General features: G+C 29.7%; 2 protein-coding genes across 4 annotated transcripts in view; one reads left to right on the top strand and one right to left on the bottom strand.

Annotated features, from left to right (window-relative positions):
* The window catches only part of LOC107452615 (mitochondrial import inner membrane translocase subunit Tim10 B), a 70,368-nt gene that overhangs the window by 21,436 nt on the left and 32,269 nt on the right, over nucleotides 1–16,663 (bottom strand). The window lies entirely within an intron of this gene.
* Nucleotides 8,658–16,663, top strand: part of LOC107443799 (uncharacterized) — a 406,219-nt gene continuing 398,213 nt past the window's right edge. For both annotated transcript variants that reach the window (XM_043040927.2, XM_043040926.2), the window contains exon 1: nucleotides 8,658–11,550. In XM_043040927.2, the coding sequence (XP_042896861.1) occupies nucleotides 8,702–11,550 (2,849 nt within the window). In that variant the 5' untranslated portion in view covers nucleotides 8,658–8,701. The remainder of the gene's footprint in view (nucleotides 11,551–16,663) is intronic.

Genomic DNA, 16,663 nt, shown 5'->3' with positions numbered 1-16,663 from the left:
CCTTGTTTCCTGATACCCTTACTTCCTGATCCTCCTATTTTTCTGATACCCTTACTTCTTGATATCGTTATTTCCTGATTTTCCAATGAAAGTTAGGCACATTAGCATCTGAGCCCTTCCTTTTGAACAGAGGAGGACACCGAAATTTTTAATAACCTTTTTTTCTTCTTAAATTAAAAAAAATTTCAATGATTACTCTGTTAAGTCTTACTCCTTAACTCCTTGAATTCCCCCAAATCAATTTGCAGTTACGAAATATTGATGGTATGCATAAAAATATGTATAGCATGAACGAGACATAGTTTGGATATTATTCCATCCTAAGCTAAAAGATAAAATATCGATTTGTATACAAATTACCTGAAAGTATTGAAATCAACTTTTATTAAAGAAATTTTCTTCAGAAATATTTATTTACAAATATCGAAAGTTACATTTCCACTACAGATCCATTACAATTATGATATACTTATTTCATGACCCCTTTATTTCCTATCGCTTTTACTTACTGACCCCTTTATTCCCTGATTCTCCTCTTTACTAATCCCTTTACTTCCGGATCCCCCAATTTCATGATAGCCTTAATTTCTTAACCTTTTTAGTAACTGATCCTTTTATTCCCTGATCACCTTATATACTAATCCTTTATTTATTGATACCCTTATTTCCTGATCCTATTTTTCTTTGGTCTCTGTTTTCCGGTCCCCTTATTTCCTGACATATTTATTTCCTTATCTCCTTATTTCCTGATGTCCTTATTTCCTATTCTCCTTATTTTCTGATCTCCTTATTTCCTGATCGTTATTTCCTTATCCCCATACTTTCTAATCCCCTTTTCCATTAGATCCTGATCTCCTTAATTCCGTGTACCCTTAATTACTGATTCCCCTCTTTCCTGGTCCCATTATTTCCTGGTTCATTTATTCAATGATCCCCTTGATTCTCAACCACATTATTTCTATAAAGTCTTAAAATTTGAACTGGGGTTCTGAAAGTAGAAGAAAAAGAATTTTTTTTAAATCAGAACCCCTGAAAAATTAATTTTATTTCCAAAATTAATTTATGAAAACTATCTGTAAATAGCTGATGAAGGGGTGTCGAGAAAGATATAGGATTTATTTTCTTCAAGATTTATTTCATACGTTGTTGCGCAGTGTTCCGTTGTTGCACATCACGTTGTTATACAGTGAGAATAACCCATTAGCTTGTTAAAGATCTGAAAGAGTTTACGTTATGTTTTTCTTGAATTTTTGTATACCATTGAATTTTTTTAACAACTTATTCGATATATTAAGCAATACAACTACATTTATGTATTAAACAAAATTCAACATTCGGTCAAAAATGATCAAATTAAAATTTTTAATCGATGAAATTTGATTTATTTATTCATTTATTTTTTTGTTAATAATGAGAAAAAAACTCCGAAAATAGATATGCTTTTAAATTTCAATTATGTACAAATATTTTTATTTAAAAATAATTTTAAAGAAATAGAATGAAAGCCCGTTATAACGAAATGTCCCACTAGCAGTTTGAAAGCTGGAACTGCAGTTGTACCGAACTTGACGTTATAAGCAAATACATTTATTGAGTGTTAAAGTAGCTTTAAACAAGGCTACAGTATAGTAGCTTGTAACAGCTTTTAACGTAGACTGCATTGAATGTGATAGGAAATAACGGAGCATGATTGATCAACAAAAGACCCCTTATTTGAAATTTATGGAAGAATTGAAAAATATAATAGAATAATTTTCTTTCGTAGCAAAACAAACAAAAAAAAAATAGCTAAACCGGTTGTTCACCATACGTGTTAAGTTTATTTACACAAAAAATCAAGATTGTAAAGAGGCAATAAGGTAGAAGGATGGTTGCTTTTCATTTTGTGTATAGATACCAAAATATAAGCAAAAATTTCATCCATTTTGCCTTTTCCCGAATGATATTTCTCACTTAAATTGCAGAAAAATGTGGTTCCCCACCAAAAAAAGAAAGAAAAAAAAGAAAAGAAAAACAAATATCTCTATAGTTGAAGTTTATTAATTTTTATTTAGTTATAAACACTCAATTTTTGTATTTTTAATATTAGCAAACAGTTGGTGACATTTTTTCAAGTTATTTGTATAGAAGTTTATATTCTCTTGTTTTTTCCGTATTTATGTAAACACATTATGTGACCCAGATACGTAACTTATTTTAGTTTTTTTTCTTTCCACGATTCTAAAAAAAAAAATGGCCGAATTTGTATGCAAAATAAACGACAGATAAAAATTTTGTGATTTTAATAGCACACATTGTCGAACTTTCTTATAACCAACCCTGATTTTAAGAGAGCGCGGATTTAACGTAAAAATCGGAAATGGTTGGCATTAAGTTAAGTTTATTAAAACATGGCTGGCTTTTAACGAGCGAACTGTGGTATAAGCAAGTAATATTTTTTATGATTCATAATTAATTCCACCCCTCCAGCTCAGCTAATCCCTGCATAGAAAAATTTCTTTTTGATGTTTTTTGGCTTCAGGAATCCCTTTTTTGATGTCGACTATGTTTTACGGGTCATGAGTCTTATTCGAAGCATTATCATTGCGAGCAGTGATACAACAAAGAGATAATAACAAAGCTCAAAGCAAATTAACTAAGGCTCTAGTGCGACGTAAATGAATAAGAACAAGAACAAGAAATTAACTAACTTCTTTGAAAGTAAGCAGTACTAAAATTAGAAAATAAAAAAACAGAAAATAATAGTACAGAAAAATAAGAAGTACTGTGGTGAACCACCTTCTCACTAGATGGCGATGAACTCTGCTCGCCAGGTGGCAGTGCAAAACATTTCCCTCAAGGAAATGACCTTTTTATAAGATAGCAACATCTCTTGTGTTCAAACTTTAGTTTCAAGAATCTGGCAACAGCTCAATATAAACATTCATTCGGGCTTGCTGACCGGTGAACACTCACCTTTTTTAAAAAATGCTGCTCTGGTTAATCCTGTCTGTCTTTTACGTTGTAACTTAATATAATTTCTACTTTTTTATTATTATTAAACTGTTGTGATCATTAATTTTATTGAATCAATTTATTTAATATTTTTTATTCTAATCACCACAGATTAGTGACCTACTAAATGAAATTTAAAAGCAACCTTCAATATCTTTCTTCATCGGAGATTCTTCTATAATCATTACTTTAAAATGATTACTATTCAAAATTTCCACTCAAGATTAATAAAATCATCTATTTCTTTTAACGAAATAAAACTTTTTTTAATTTACGGACCACGGCTATAACAACGAGCAAATATTACGGCCCCATCAGCAGTTTATAAGTGATATATATATATATATATATATCTATATCTATATATATATCTATATCTATATATATATATATATATATATATATCTATATATATATATATATATATAAACAATNTATTAATACAAAAGTATTTAATTTTTGTATTAAAAATATATATATATATATATAATATATATAAAATGATTAAAATGATAATATTTGTAGGATGACGCAAAAATATTTCAGAGCTAAGTCATAATAATTTTTTCCATGATATGGAAAAGTAGAGAATGAATATGATAGACAATAGGTTCGAACCTGTGATCTTTCCATAAACAGTAACGTATATGAACACCTCCGCCAAACTTACTGTGTTGGTAGAAGCATTTACATGTCTCAAAACATATTTTTATAATAAGCGATTTCAGCGACGCTGATGCTAATGAATTCTTGTTTGCTGGACAAATTTAAATGTTATAAAAATGTCCCAGAAATATTTTAGGTATATATAGTCATTTTTGAATAATATATATGACACTTATTTAATCATATGAACTAAATTTTAAATGAATTTCGCCGTGCAAATATATTATAAGAAAATTCACTAACCGCCCAACTAATGGCATTTTCTACCGAATACACTATTTTGCGCTAAAAAGTTCAATTTCAAATCACCGGTTTGTCATGATTTTTTAAAATGTCTATTGGCATATGCAAGAAATATTTTTTAAAAAAATATTTAGTCTGAACCAAGCAAAATCAAGTGTCTATTAGAAAATGCCATGTAACGGATGCTTTACGTTTTTATATAAATACATACATATGTAGTTTTTGCTATGTTTGCAGTGAATTTATATAAATGAGTGGGTGTATTTTTATTATTATAAAAAAGACCCATACATGCCAAGTAATATTTATGGAGCAGTAAGAAAATTTTCTTCGTCCAAATTAAGCATTTCAAGCAACAACATAAAGTTTTCTTTCAATCGACCAATGCAAGGCGACCCTCAATGATGATGACATATCGTAATTTTCGTTCAAAAAGAAACTATATATATATATATATATACACACACACATATATATATATAATAAATAAATAAATACAAGAAAACACGAGGAAAGTTAAGAAAAACAATAAGTTTCATTTATTGCGCATAATATTGCTTGAAAAATTTCCCATCCATGTAATTATACATCTGATTTCGCTACTCGCTTTATAGTCTATGTTTCATACCGTTTTTTCTTTTTCTTTTATTTTCCGTTTTTACATTTTATTTTTACTTATTGTATTCTATTTTATTTGTTGTAATTTTTGCAAAAAAATTTTTTTTGAGTGCTCCTCACACTACTGTATTAATATATTTTGCTTTGGCTATATTGATATAATATCAGAAAGCACTCTCTTTTACGGATATAATCGTGTGGGCTGATGAAAAGATTATATCTTTTTTTCCCCGGTTTTTTTAACTAAAATTTCATCCTTTTTTTTTTAAACTGTTTGTTATTTTTTTACTTATTATTCCCCCCCCTCCTTTTCATATGTCTATAGTTTTTCCTTGTTTTATCTTCACTTTGAACTTATATATATATGTATACATATATAGATAGATTGATAGATACACTACCCTGCAGCAATAATGTAAGAGATAGCCGGCCAGGCGGCCGAGCTGTTAGCGTGCCTGACTGCGAAGCCATAGGCTGCGGGTTCGAATTCCGCTGTGGGCATGGATGATTCTCTCTCTCTTTGTGCTGTCCTCTGTTGTGTGTGTGTATGATGTGTGAATGTGGCCCACCCTATGAACGGGTTTGTGGCAGTGTGGCGTGGGCAATGTTGCTCGCCTCCGTGACTTTGGTTCACAGGTGCCCACTGGGTAACGCGAAATGAGCAACAATTCTGGCATAGTATAGGCAAAGATTCAAATTCAGTGCCTACCATTGGAAAAAAAAAATAATGTAAGAGATACTTTCATTTTTTAATATTTTTTAAAATTTCTCAAGAAATACTTCGAGGATTATGTTGCAACTTTGCGATTTTTCCTATTTATCGATTAAGTTTAAAGGTTTCAGAGGTTTTAGGGACCGACAATAAGTTATGGAAGAAAACAAGTATTTTCGAACACCCTAAGCCGAAAAATCGAACCATAAGCTTGTACCGATTACTCTGGTTGCTACTTGCAATAACTGCATTAAACTTCATAAACCAAACTTTAAAAATTTATGAAGATACGGACACTTTTATAAAAAATAAATTTTTTTCTTGTTACGTTTTTATTTTTATGACTTTAAAAATATTTAATAAAATTAAACCAAATTTTTGGAGCAATTAAAATAAAATACAAAATTATTGTTTTAAAATTTGATTAAAAAAACCGTTTAAAACTGAGCAAGTTGTAACAAGAACAACTTTAACAAGAACAACTTGTTTAAGTAGTTCCTTTATACTGCGCATGCGCGGAAAAATGTGAACAAAAATTTTCATGATTTTGAAGTGAATCGTCTTATGCAACTAATGTAAAAGTCTGATTTGAATATCTTAAAAATTTAAAGAGTTTTAAGCATTTTCGTAAGTAGTTTTTGCACTTCCTTCAAAAAAAAAAAAAAAGCTCAAAATGATAAGGGGTTTTCCACAAGTATCATTTTGTATCTTGAAGACAAAACCCCTTCAGTGGTGACAAATGATATTATCTTGCAATAATCGTCCGGACACCAAACTGTGATGATGGTATAAGGAAAGAAAACATTCTTTTATGGGGATATCCTCTACGATGTCATTTTTAATAAATCATGTTTAATAGTACAAAATGAAATTTGTGGAAAACCCCTTATCATTTTCAGCTTTGTTTTCAAAATTTTGAAATTTACTTTAAAAAATTGCTTGAAACTCCTTTAATTTCAAGATATTCAAATCAGACTTTTTTCATTAGTTGCCAAATACGATTCACTCAAAATTATAAAAAAGAATTTTTTAATTATTTTTGCACATGCGCAATATAAAAAACAACTACTTTAAATAATCATATCTTGAGCAATTTTTAACGAATTGCTTCGAAATTTTAAAGCAATAATGCTGTAATTGTCCTTTAATTGTACCAAAAATTTTGTTTGATGTTATTGAATATTTTTAAAGTTATGGTAAAAACGTGAGATAAAAAAGTCTTTTTTTATATAAAAATGTCTATATCTTCACAAATATTTAAGGTAGGCTCATGAAATTTTATGCAGTTATTGCTAATTAAAACCTAAATCGGTATAAAAAATAAGCTTATTTCTTCATATTCCAGTTTAGGGTATCAAAAATACTTGCGTTCTTTCGTAAGCTATTGTCGGTCCTTAAAACTACTGAAAGTTTTCAACTTTATTGCTTTGTATGGAAAATTGCATGAACTAATTTCCTCTAAAGTTACAAAATAATCCTTCAAGTATTTCTTGAGAAATTTAAAAAATTGTCAAAAACTGAAAGTGTCTCTTCCGTTATTGCAGGGTAGTGTAGATATAAATGCTGATTCATTCTGTAATACATATCAGAAGATCTATTACATATATACTATATATATATATATATATATATTAAATCTTCTTATACTGTTATCAGCTCTACCGTTTTTTAAGAATAGATTCTTATGAACTCAAATACGGTAATTTACTTTTTAAATAAAAAGATAATTTCAATTTTATCAAAATTTATTATTAGAAACTTTAAGTTAAAAAAATAATTATTTAAAAATTTTTTTTTAAAAAGAATTTCTTTTGTAAACTTTTTTGGCCATATAGTATGTTAATTAAGGAATTTCTTATGAAAAACATTACTAAATCATTATTTCGATTGCTGAGTTTATTTATTGGGATGCAACGATGCAAACATGTATGTCTTACATCTTTTTTCAAATAAAATTAACATTTCACTAAATCAAAAAAATATACATATATATACCTTTAGCATTATTAAATAGAAATTTGACTTTTAATTCAACGTAATTTACATGTTTTATTACATTTATTTATCACATTTCCAATCCGGCACTTCCTTTAATCCGGTACCAAACATTTTCGTCAACCTATTATATAAGAGATTATAAGTACTTTATTTATAATTAAAAATAACCATTTTTAATGACCATTTATGCTATTAAATTCTAACCATTTTAACTTCAACCTTTCCGGAAACTTACATAACTTTTTCGGAATGACTAATATGTATATCTATTTTAAGCGAACCTAAACCTATAATATATTAGGGGGACAGGAAAGTAATGTCGTTTAAGCGCATTGAATATTCGTTAGTCTTAAAAACCAATTTATTTTTTTCTATTCATTTCGATTCATTTTCGATCTGGCATTGAAATGTTGTTGCTAACGAGGGTGAATACATTATTGATTAAAAATAAAATCTAGATTAAAAATAAAATCTTGATTAAAAATAAAATCTTGATTAAAAATAAAATCTTGATAAAAAATATCAAATTCATCGAAACGACATTACTTTCCGGTCCACCTAACATTTTGCATTAAGTTTGGATAATTTATGTGTGTGTAACATGCACTATACTTGAATTATTTGTTACAAATTTTGCTTTAATTTATCACGTACGGTCAATCTACAGTTTATACATTTAACCGTTTTAATAATTACTTATAACAGTTTTGAAAATAAACTATATGTATAGTTATTTCGAACGAAAATCCATAATGTATTTTGCAAAAATAAAGTTCATATAATTTATGTGTGTGCACGAAAAACTATACTTGAGTTATAGTAATAAATTTTACTTTAAATGTTCAAAACATGTTTCAGTAATCTAAGGATTATTTTTTCTAAAATATTATAGTCACACGCTGTTTGTTGAAATAGCATAATACACAATATTTTTATTTAATTTAAATATACATGGCTAAAAATCACTAATTTACTTCATGTATAAAATACAGAATGCATAGTGAAAAAGAACAACAGCAAATATTTTTGTTTTTTTTAATAGTTAAGAAGTCATATAATCTATTTTTAATAATTTAACAATAAAAATCGCTAATATAATCAAAAATGAATTTTAAAAAAAACTTAATGACGAGCCTTAAGTAATTCCATCATAGAAGGAAAAGGAAAATTGCAATTAACCTGATTTTCAATTTCCTGCTGATTACTATCAAAAAGAAAAATAGCAATTTCTTTTTCTTTTTAGATAAATCTTATAATCTAAACATTTCTTACGTTGCAATTTACGTAATTGTTTGCTTTGATGGAGGGCGCTTTTATGCGGCTAAGGCATGCGCTTCTATTAGAGGACAGTAGTGGTAACGTGCACCTGCTTTAACTACAAACATAATCGAGAGTTCGAGTTTAACCGCTGAAATAAACCTACCATAATTCTCATGCTATTAAAGAGACCGATCATCAAATTCTAAGCGGATGGCTCAAAATAATCGGAAACAAGATTTAAAGGAATTCGCAATGGATACTCCTAAACGGGAATCAACACTTCCGAGATTTCGTAGGAGTGGGTGTGCTGCAACGAGTTTTTTCGAGTCGCCTTTAAGTAGTATTATTTCGAAGTCATCGACACTTGGTAGGGCGGGAAATCGTTCGTCTTCTACCGGTGAACAAAAAGAAACTGCAGCAGAAAAATTGTACCCTAGATTTGACAGTTTGCTGGAGCGTAATTCTAAACGAGATGGCAGGAAATTACCATCTCAAGATATTCCAGATGTTCGGGCGACAGCTTTTGATCACCATCGGCAATCACCCAGCCCTCAAAGACGTAACGTTAGCCCACCTATTTTAAAATCACGTTTAATTAATTCAAATTTGCCTTCTGGAAATTTAAATTTACTCCACACATCTACATCAATTGAGCAAAAAGAAAAGCCTGCATCTGATGGTGGATATCAGGAATTTAAAGCTCTTCATTCTAGAATCAGAGAAGGACGGTCTTTGAAGAATGTGAAGCAGTTGTCCTCTTCATTAAGTACCTTAAATACTTCTTTGCCTACTAATGACTTCAGATCAGCACCATCGAAAAGGTTCAGCACTTTGCTCTCTTCCGATACCTCCATAAAGGACAAAACTAGGGAAAACAACCCTTCTCCGCTTTCCAATAGAGAATATGGTAACTTTTTCAAGAAAGAAGATCCTAAACCGGTTATTTCAGAATCAGCAAAAAATCAAAATGATAGCCATAGACTCCATAATTCTGGTAAACCTGAGATTGGCTGTGACAGGAGCAAACAGAATAAGTATCTTCAAAAATATTTGAATTGCTCTAGTGGAAAAAAAGGGAGTAGCAGTTTAGAACGAGAGAAAATGGAGCAGAATGTGCTGAACAACAGGAGAGAATCAAGCATTCCCAAAGACAATTATGCTTCATACCGTTGGCAATCCAAGGATCCTGAAGATTCACCATTATCACCAATTCGAACTCTATTTAGTCCAATTAGCAGTAGCTCTTTTGAATGTAATGCCAAATCATCCCCAACAAACGAAATAGGTTCATTTAAGTCACCAATAACTGAAGAAAATATCAAGGTGACATCAAAAAATAAATCTTCAGTTGGAAATAATTTTAACAACAGACCAACTAGCCTTGATATTAGGAAAGGAGAAAATTCATCAATACTCATGAAGGAAAAACAGCTTTCATCTCCTGAAAAAGCAAATATTCAGACCAATATTAGGCCAGCTAGTCTCAACCTTAAAAAAGGAGAAATTGCTTCAGTGCTCACGAGGGAAAAACAACTTCCATCTCCAGAGAAAATAAATTGCTTTTCTCCTCAAAACGAACAACCACTCTATAAACGGAGCTTATCAAATGAAGATTCCCCTAGCACAAAACGTGGTGAAGATTTCATTGATAAAGAAATTATATCAAGGCCAATACTCGCTAGAGATAAAATTAGCTCTACAAGCACCATAAAAAAATCATTACCAATTGAACAGAGCATGAAAAGTAATATTTTCAATAAGCCAAATTTTAATTTGATTAACTCTGGAAATAAAAATGTTGGGTTTTCATCAGCAATACCCAATGAAAAACTGGATAAGTCAGACATAAATACTAACGGATATAGCACTTCTCAAAATTCTTCATTTGAACAAAAGTCAGAGGAATACCATCAGGAAGATTCACCAGTTAACACAGAAGATTTTTGGAGTCAATCGGAAATACAGAAAAGTGATTCACTATCTAGAGATTTAAACAAACAAAGCATTTCCGGTCTTTTCTTACATGCCAATGAAAACAAAAGAGCTACTAATGCACGTCCATCAGATCTTTTTCCTGAAAAAAGTATTGCCAACAAAGGCAATATCGATTTTTTGAAAGAGAAAGATAAGACTAGTTTTGAAGAGACTCCAATTGATCCAAAGCCAAGTGTCCCTCTATCAGAAAAACCATATGAGGCAAATTTCAATGATCCCAAAACTTGTGGGAATCTTCGAAACGAAAAGGATTTAACCTCTAAATTTGTATTAGTTGATAAAAATAATGAAAGGAACTTTGAAATTTTACCTATGGAAAGAAGAGAAAGAAAAATTAGTTTCCAGAGATTGGAAGACAGACCTGATATGATAATTGAAGAAAATATATCGAAAGACAATGAAAGTGATATTGAGCAAGATTTTGACACTAGCCGTGCCATTGTGTTTTCGGGTCCCATGAACAGACGCACTATTCCAAACAATCGTGATATGATTGGATTTGAAGATATGCTAAATTTTGCTCAGAATTCTACAGAAATGCGAGCTACCGGTACAAAAATGAGCTTTGAAAAATCGGAAAAATCAACAATGGAAGCATTTGCAGCTGAATTCCAGCAAGAAAAAAAATCTGCAGAATTCCATTTTTCAAAAAAAGATAATATTATGCCAGGATATAAATCGAGCGAAGAGCCTGATAAATCTAAATCTGAAAATAAAGTCTGTGTTTTTAAAAGTAATGGATCACCTCAATTTAGTTCTTCAAACATTCCAGACGAATTCGACAACGAAATGAATGAAAAAATGAATGGGTTATTTTCAAAGGAACGATTTACGCGTGGTGGTAATTTTCGAAGCGGTGATGTTGAGTCTAATTCTATGTTTGAGAGTGGTATAAATAAACAGAACAGAGTTTACAGTGAAATGAGTTCTCAGAGAAGTGCTTTTCGAACTGAAAAAACACAGAGGTCAATTATTTTGAATCAGAAATCTTCATCGACATCGACATTCACTCGACGGCTTCAAATTGGCCAGAGAACTGTACGTCGAACTTCAAGATACACTCGGTAAGTCGAACTATCTTTTAATTATTCAGTGATTTGATTCTTGAAAATGTTTTATTAATCATTTTTGAATATCTCATAGGAAACAGAACAAATTGTCAATTTTACTCTTCACTTTGAGCCCCAAGCAAAAACTTGATCCTTAAAGCAAAAAATGATTTGTATTTTATACAATTGAATAATTTGTTTAACAAAATGCAAGCTTAGTTGAAACAAATAACAAAACTTAATGTAATTAATAAAGAAATAGCATTAAACGAAATGATAAATATAATTAAATCAGAATAGCGATAGGCTGTAAAAATGCTATTTTAGGCAAATAGATTTATATAAGATAATATGCATGCTAACTACATTATTGCTGTATATTTTTTTAACTAAGACACAGGTGCCAGTTACGATGCGCAAAATAAAAATTAAGTTGTTATTGATTTTGAAGTTTAACAATATTGAATTCCAAAATATTTAATTTATTTAAGTTAGTTTTTAGTCATTATTGTTAAATATTTTTATGGTAAAGGTCAAAATGTATTAACAGTTACGAAATAAATAAAATAGATAAATAAAAAAGTAAAATAGATAAATAAATAAAAGGAAAAAATATTTTATGTATTTTTAAATTATTTTTAAATTTCAATTATTAGTAAACAGAACAAATTATCCAATTTTGTTTTCACTTTGAGCAAAAAGCAAAATTTTGATCCTTGAAGCAAAAGATGATCTGCATTTTATACAATTGAATAATTTGTTTAACAAAACGCAAGCTTAGTTAAAACAAATAAGAAAATTTAATATAATTAATAAAGAAATAGCATTAAAAGAAATGATAAATATAATTAAATCAGAATAGCGATAGGCTGTAAAAATGCTATTTTAGGCAAATAGATTAATATAAGATAATATGCACGCAATCGACATTATTGCTGCATATTTTTTTAACTAAGACACAGGTGCCAGCTACAATGCGTAAAATAAAAATTAAGTTGTTACTGATTTTGAAGTTTAACAATATTGAATTCCAAAATATTTAATTTATTTAAGTCAGTTTTGAGTTTTTATTGTTATATATTTTTATGATAAAGGGCAAAATGCATTTACAGATGCAAAATATATAAATATAAAAAAAAATATAAATAAATAAAACAAATTGAAAGAAAAATATTTCATGAATTTTTAAATCATTTTTGTGGACATTTTTGAATTATTAGTATATATAATTATTAGTATATAATTATGTATAGTACACAAAAAAGTAGAAAATATTTATTCGATTTATTTGTCAATTATAATTTTTTTGTCACTGATGTTTGACTTCGTTTGTTTACAGTAGAATTTTTTTTTGTCTCTGATTATCATTTATACAAAAGAATAAAAGATTTATTGTTATTGCATCATTAAAGATTATTTCTTTAAATTCATCTAACTTTTCTTAATATTTCAATTTTTATTAGCATGAAAGTTTTATTTAGTATATTTAATCTAACAATGGTTTCTTCGATTCTTACACAAATCTTAATAGTCCATTAAAAAGACCGAAATCTTTATTCCCTTAATAAATTCATTGTTTTTTTTCTTCTTATAAGTAATGATACCTTTAGTTTGATACCTTGTTTATTATGTTAAAATAATAACTCTGGTAAAAGACCGAAATTCTGTTTTATTACTCGACTTAATTGATTATCATTAGGTTAAAAATACGTAATATTTATTCAGTTTTTAACTTAAGTAGGTGTAACTTCTTGTTACATTTACGTATTTATAAGTTGAATAAAAAAAGGTACTAAATTTATTTAATTATTATTTCTCTGAAAATTGATAGTCTTGAATATCGCATATTCAATAATTTATATAACAGGGGAAAGTGAAGTATAACCGGATAGCTAAGTTTCGAAGGATTGTTGGAGCTAAACTGTTCCAACTAGAAGTCGTTAGATTTAATCAAGATAGTCATTGTTTATGTAAACAATATATCATTCCTGAAGAACACACCTGTGTGGAAGAACACAAATGTGGAAGAATAATCTTCCACATTTTCAAGAACAATGATTTTTTTTCTAGAATAAGTTAAATCACCCGATCGCCTCACTAATAAGGTAAAATTGAGTACGCATGTTAACTCGATGGAAAGCTTAGAAATACTAAATTTAGAAATAAAAAAAGCAACAGACATTTCTATTTGTATGACAGTTTTAGAAAATTATGCATTTAGTTTTCGTGTGATATAGTAAAGAACTCAAAATGGGAATAATTGTTCCAGGGGTCGGGACTGCTGAGGGTCCAATCAATTTTTAGAAAAATATTACACTTATTAATTAATTTCTTTCAGAAAGAAAGTTGCTGAGAATTTTTTTTATATCTATGTAAAAATTACAATTTTGTATAAATGGTGTTTAAAAATTCTACAATATATGAAAGTAAGGTTTTTTGTGCTTTGAAGAAGGGGCTTGTAGTAAATTTTGTCCTGAGACCCTTAAAACATCGGATGTTGTTATTCTTCTTCCTCTGCAGCACTGCAGCTTTCGTGGGCGCAGCATAGATTAACACCAAGAGGGTAGAGGCAAAACCGGGAAGTACCTCATGCTAACTCTACTCTCATGCTAACTCTGAATTTAGAAATAGTACAGTTTCTGTAAAAAAAATTGCAAGCATTTCTGTTTTNTATGCTGCTCCGAGAAAAGCTACAATGCAACGAAAGAAGCATCATGTATGTAATTTTCTTAAATTGTCATATAAAACAGAAATGCTTGCAATTTTTTTACAGAAACTGTACTATTTCTAAATTTAGAGTTAGCATGAGGTACTTCCCGGTTTTGCCTCTACCCTCTTGGTGTTAATCTATGCTGCGCCCACGAAAGCTGCAGTGCAGCGGAGGAAGAAGAATAACAACATCCGATGTTTTAATAAACACATAATAAGCTGAACTAAAAATAACTTTTGTAACTGTAATGGTCAATAAATAAGGCTAGTTGAAAAACAAAAGAACATTAGAAAGTTGACATGGCGAAGCATATTCATTTTCACAGACGGCGTGAATTATTCAGCAAAAGCATGCCAATATAGTAGGTCCTTATTCTTGACTATTAAATTGTAATTCAGAGTTCGTCCTCTAATAAGTACCAGAACTAATTTCGACACAATTGAGGAACCTGGTCTCACCACACTACTCGATCTTGCCCCACTCTCTCCTATATCTGTTACCTCTTTTCGTAGAGTGTTCCATAATCACCATTTTTAAAGCATATTTTTAGAATCCTTGAAAAATTGAAGTAAAAATAAGAATATGCATTGGGATCGGAAATTAATGTCCAAGCTAGGAGGAAAAAATGCTGTCGAAATGTGACTAATCACTATTGAGAAAGGCAGGTGTAAAAACAATTAAAATATCCTTATCTTTTTTATTTCCGAATGAAGCTTGAAAGTTTTTCTAATTCATGTTGCAACTCCCCTTTTCCCGCGAAATTAAATAGGTTCTGATGATTTTGATCCTGCCATCAATACATGAAATTTGTAAGAATTCGGTAGTACTTTATTTTTTTCTCAGCTAAATTATTAGTTCGTAGTGCTTAATAGGTATATTTTTATAGGTATATTTAATATTATTTATATTATATATATTGTTGACAAGGATTCTAAAAATATTTAATAAAGCTGGTCATTCAATAATACCCATTATACTTGATTTTTCTGAATATGATCATTTTTAAAAAGTACAAAGAGTTCATTAATTCAGTTCAAAAAGTTCATTCAGTTCATAAAAAAGAAGTGCTAAAAGTTCATTTATTAGTATTATCTTTGCCCTTTGACATGTTTGTAGAATTACGCTCAATAGTAGAAAATATTTATTGAGTTTATCTGCTTAAAAAAAAGTTGTTCTATGATTGACGTTAGTTTAGTAGAGACTCTCATTCATATTGCTTTCGTACCGTTAGAACTTTCCTTCTAAAATTACGGTAAAATAACTGGCAGCAGTGTGCCAATCCAATTAACCGTAGAGTTTGCAGTAAAGAATATTTTTTACCTTTACGGTATTAAAACCGTAACATGCATACGACAAGCATAGTTAAAAAATCATAAATACAAAACTATATGTTTTTTTACCATTTACATCTAGCACGGTTTCAAAACCGTAAAAAAGTAATTTAACTGGACATGGGAGTTAGGCTTTTTGTTAGGTAATGGGTATTAGAGTTAGGTTGTGGCTGAGTTGTGTTCTATTAAATGAACCGTGAAATGTGGTTTAATTAGTTTATTTGATTGTTTTAACTATTGCAAGCGATAGGGAATTCTAGACTTTTTTGTGTTAAGCAGCTGTACGGTGTTGCCATCTATGCGCGAATGAAAGTATCGTATTCTAATAGTTCAGGGTCACAAATTGGAGAGTTTAGGACCCTAGAAACTCTTCATGTGTTAAAGGGTGCGAAGAAAATATTGCAGTGTCCGCGCTGGGATTCGATGCCTCGTTTTATCGGTCATGATATTGGCAGATTAGCTCGTTCGTCTATTATAACCAACTGCAAGGAACTAAATGGCTCCATTAAGTAGGCCTAATTGGTGCGATAAAATTCTGGATGTTTAACCGTATTAGGTGAAATCAGTTAATAAACGATTTTGTTACAGTTAACAGTTTGAATTACCATTTTATGCCTGGTTATTTACATAAACTGTTTTTGTTTGAATATAGCAAAATTTAATAAATTGCTGTTTAAACCATTATTTCCGGGAAGTTTCTAACAGTTCATAAACAAAACATTTTTTATTAATACCTTGCTGACTCCCATATTTTAAATGAACGAAATTTATGATGGATGACAAGTCCATTTGAAAGGACTTAGATTAATTTTAGACATTGAATGCATGTCCAATTTGAACCAGGCAAAATATGGAAGTAACAAGCAACTGTGAGGAGAAAGTCATTTTTAGCATAATTTAAATAGTGGAACCCCGATTTTACGTTTTTCCGCTTCGTGCTTTCTTCTTAAGATAGTCTGGAGAAAAGCGTAAAATCAGGGTAAAATAATAAAACCAAATTTTCAAAAATTGAGATGAACCAGTAGAAAAAAATGTATAACATTTACTTGCTTTTAAATATTATTTCAACAATGTCCCTAACAATACT

Source organism: Parasteatoda tepidariorum, chromosome X2 (genome assembly GCF_043381705.1).
Source record: "Parasteatoda tepidariorum isolate YZ-2023 chromosome X2, CAS_Ptep_4.0, whole genome shotgun sequence".
Taxonomy (NCBI): Eukaryota; Metazoa; Arthropoda; class Arachnida; order Araneae; family Theridiidae; genus Parasteatoda; species Parasteatoda tepidariorum.
Note: the sequence above shows the minus strand (reverse complement) of the source record. Positions and strands in the feature narration are given on the sequence as shown.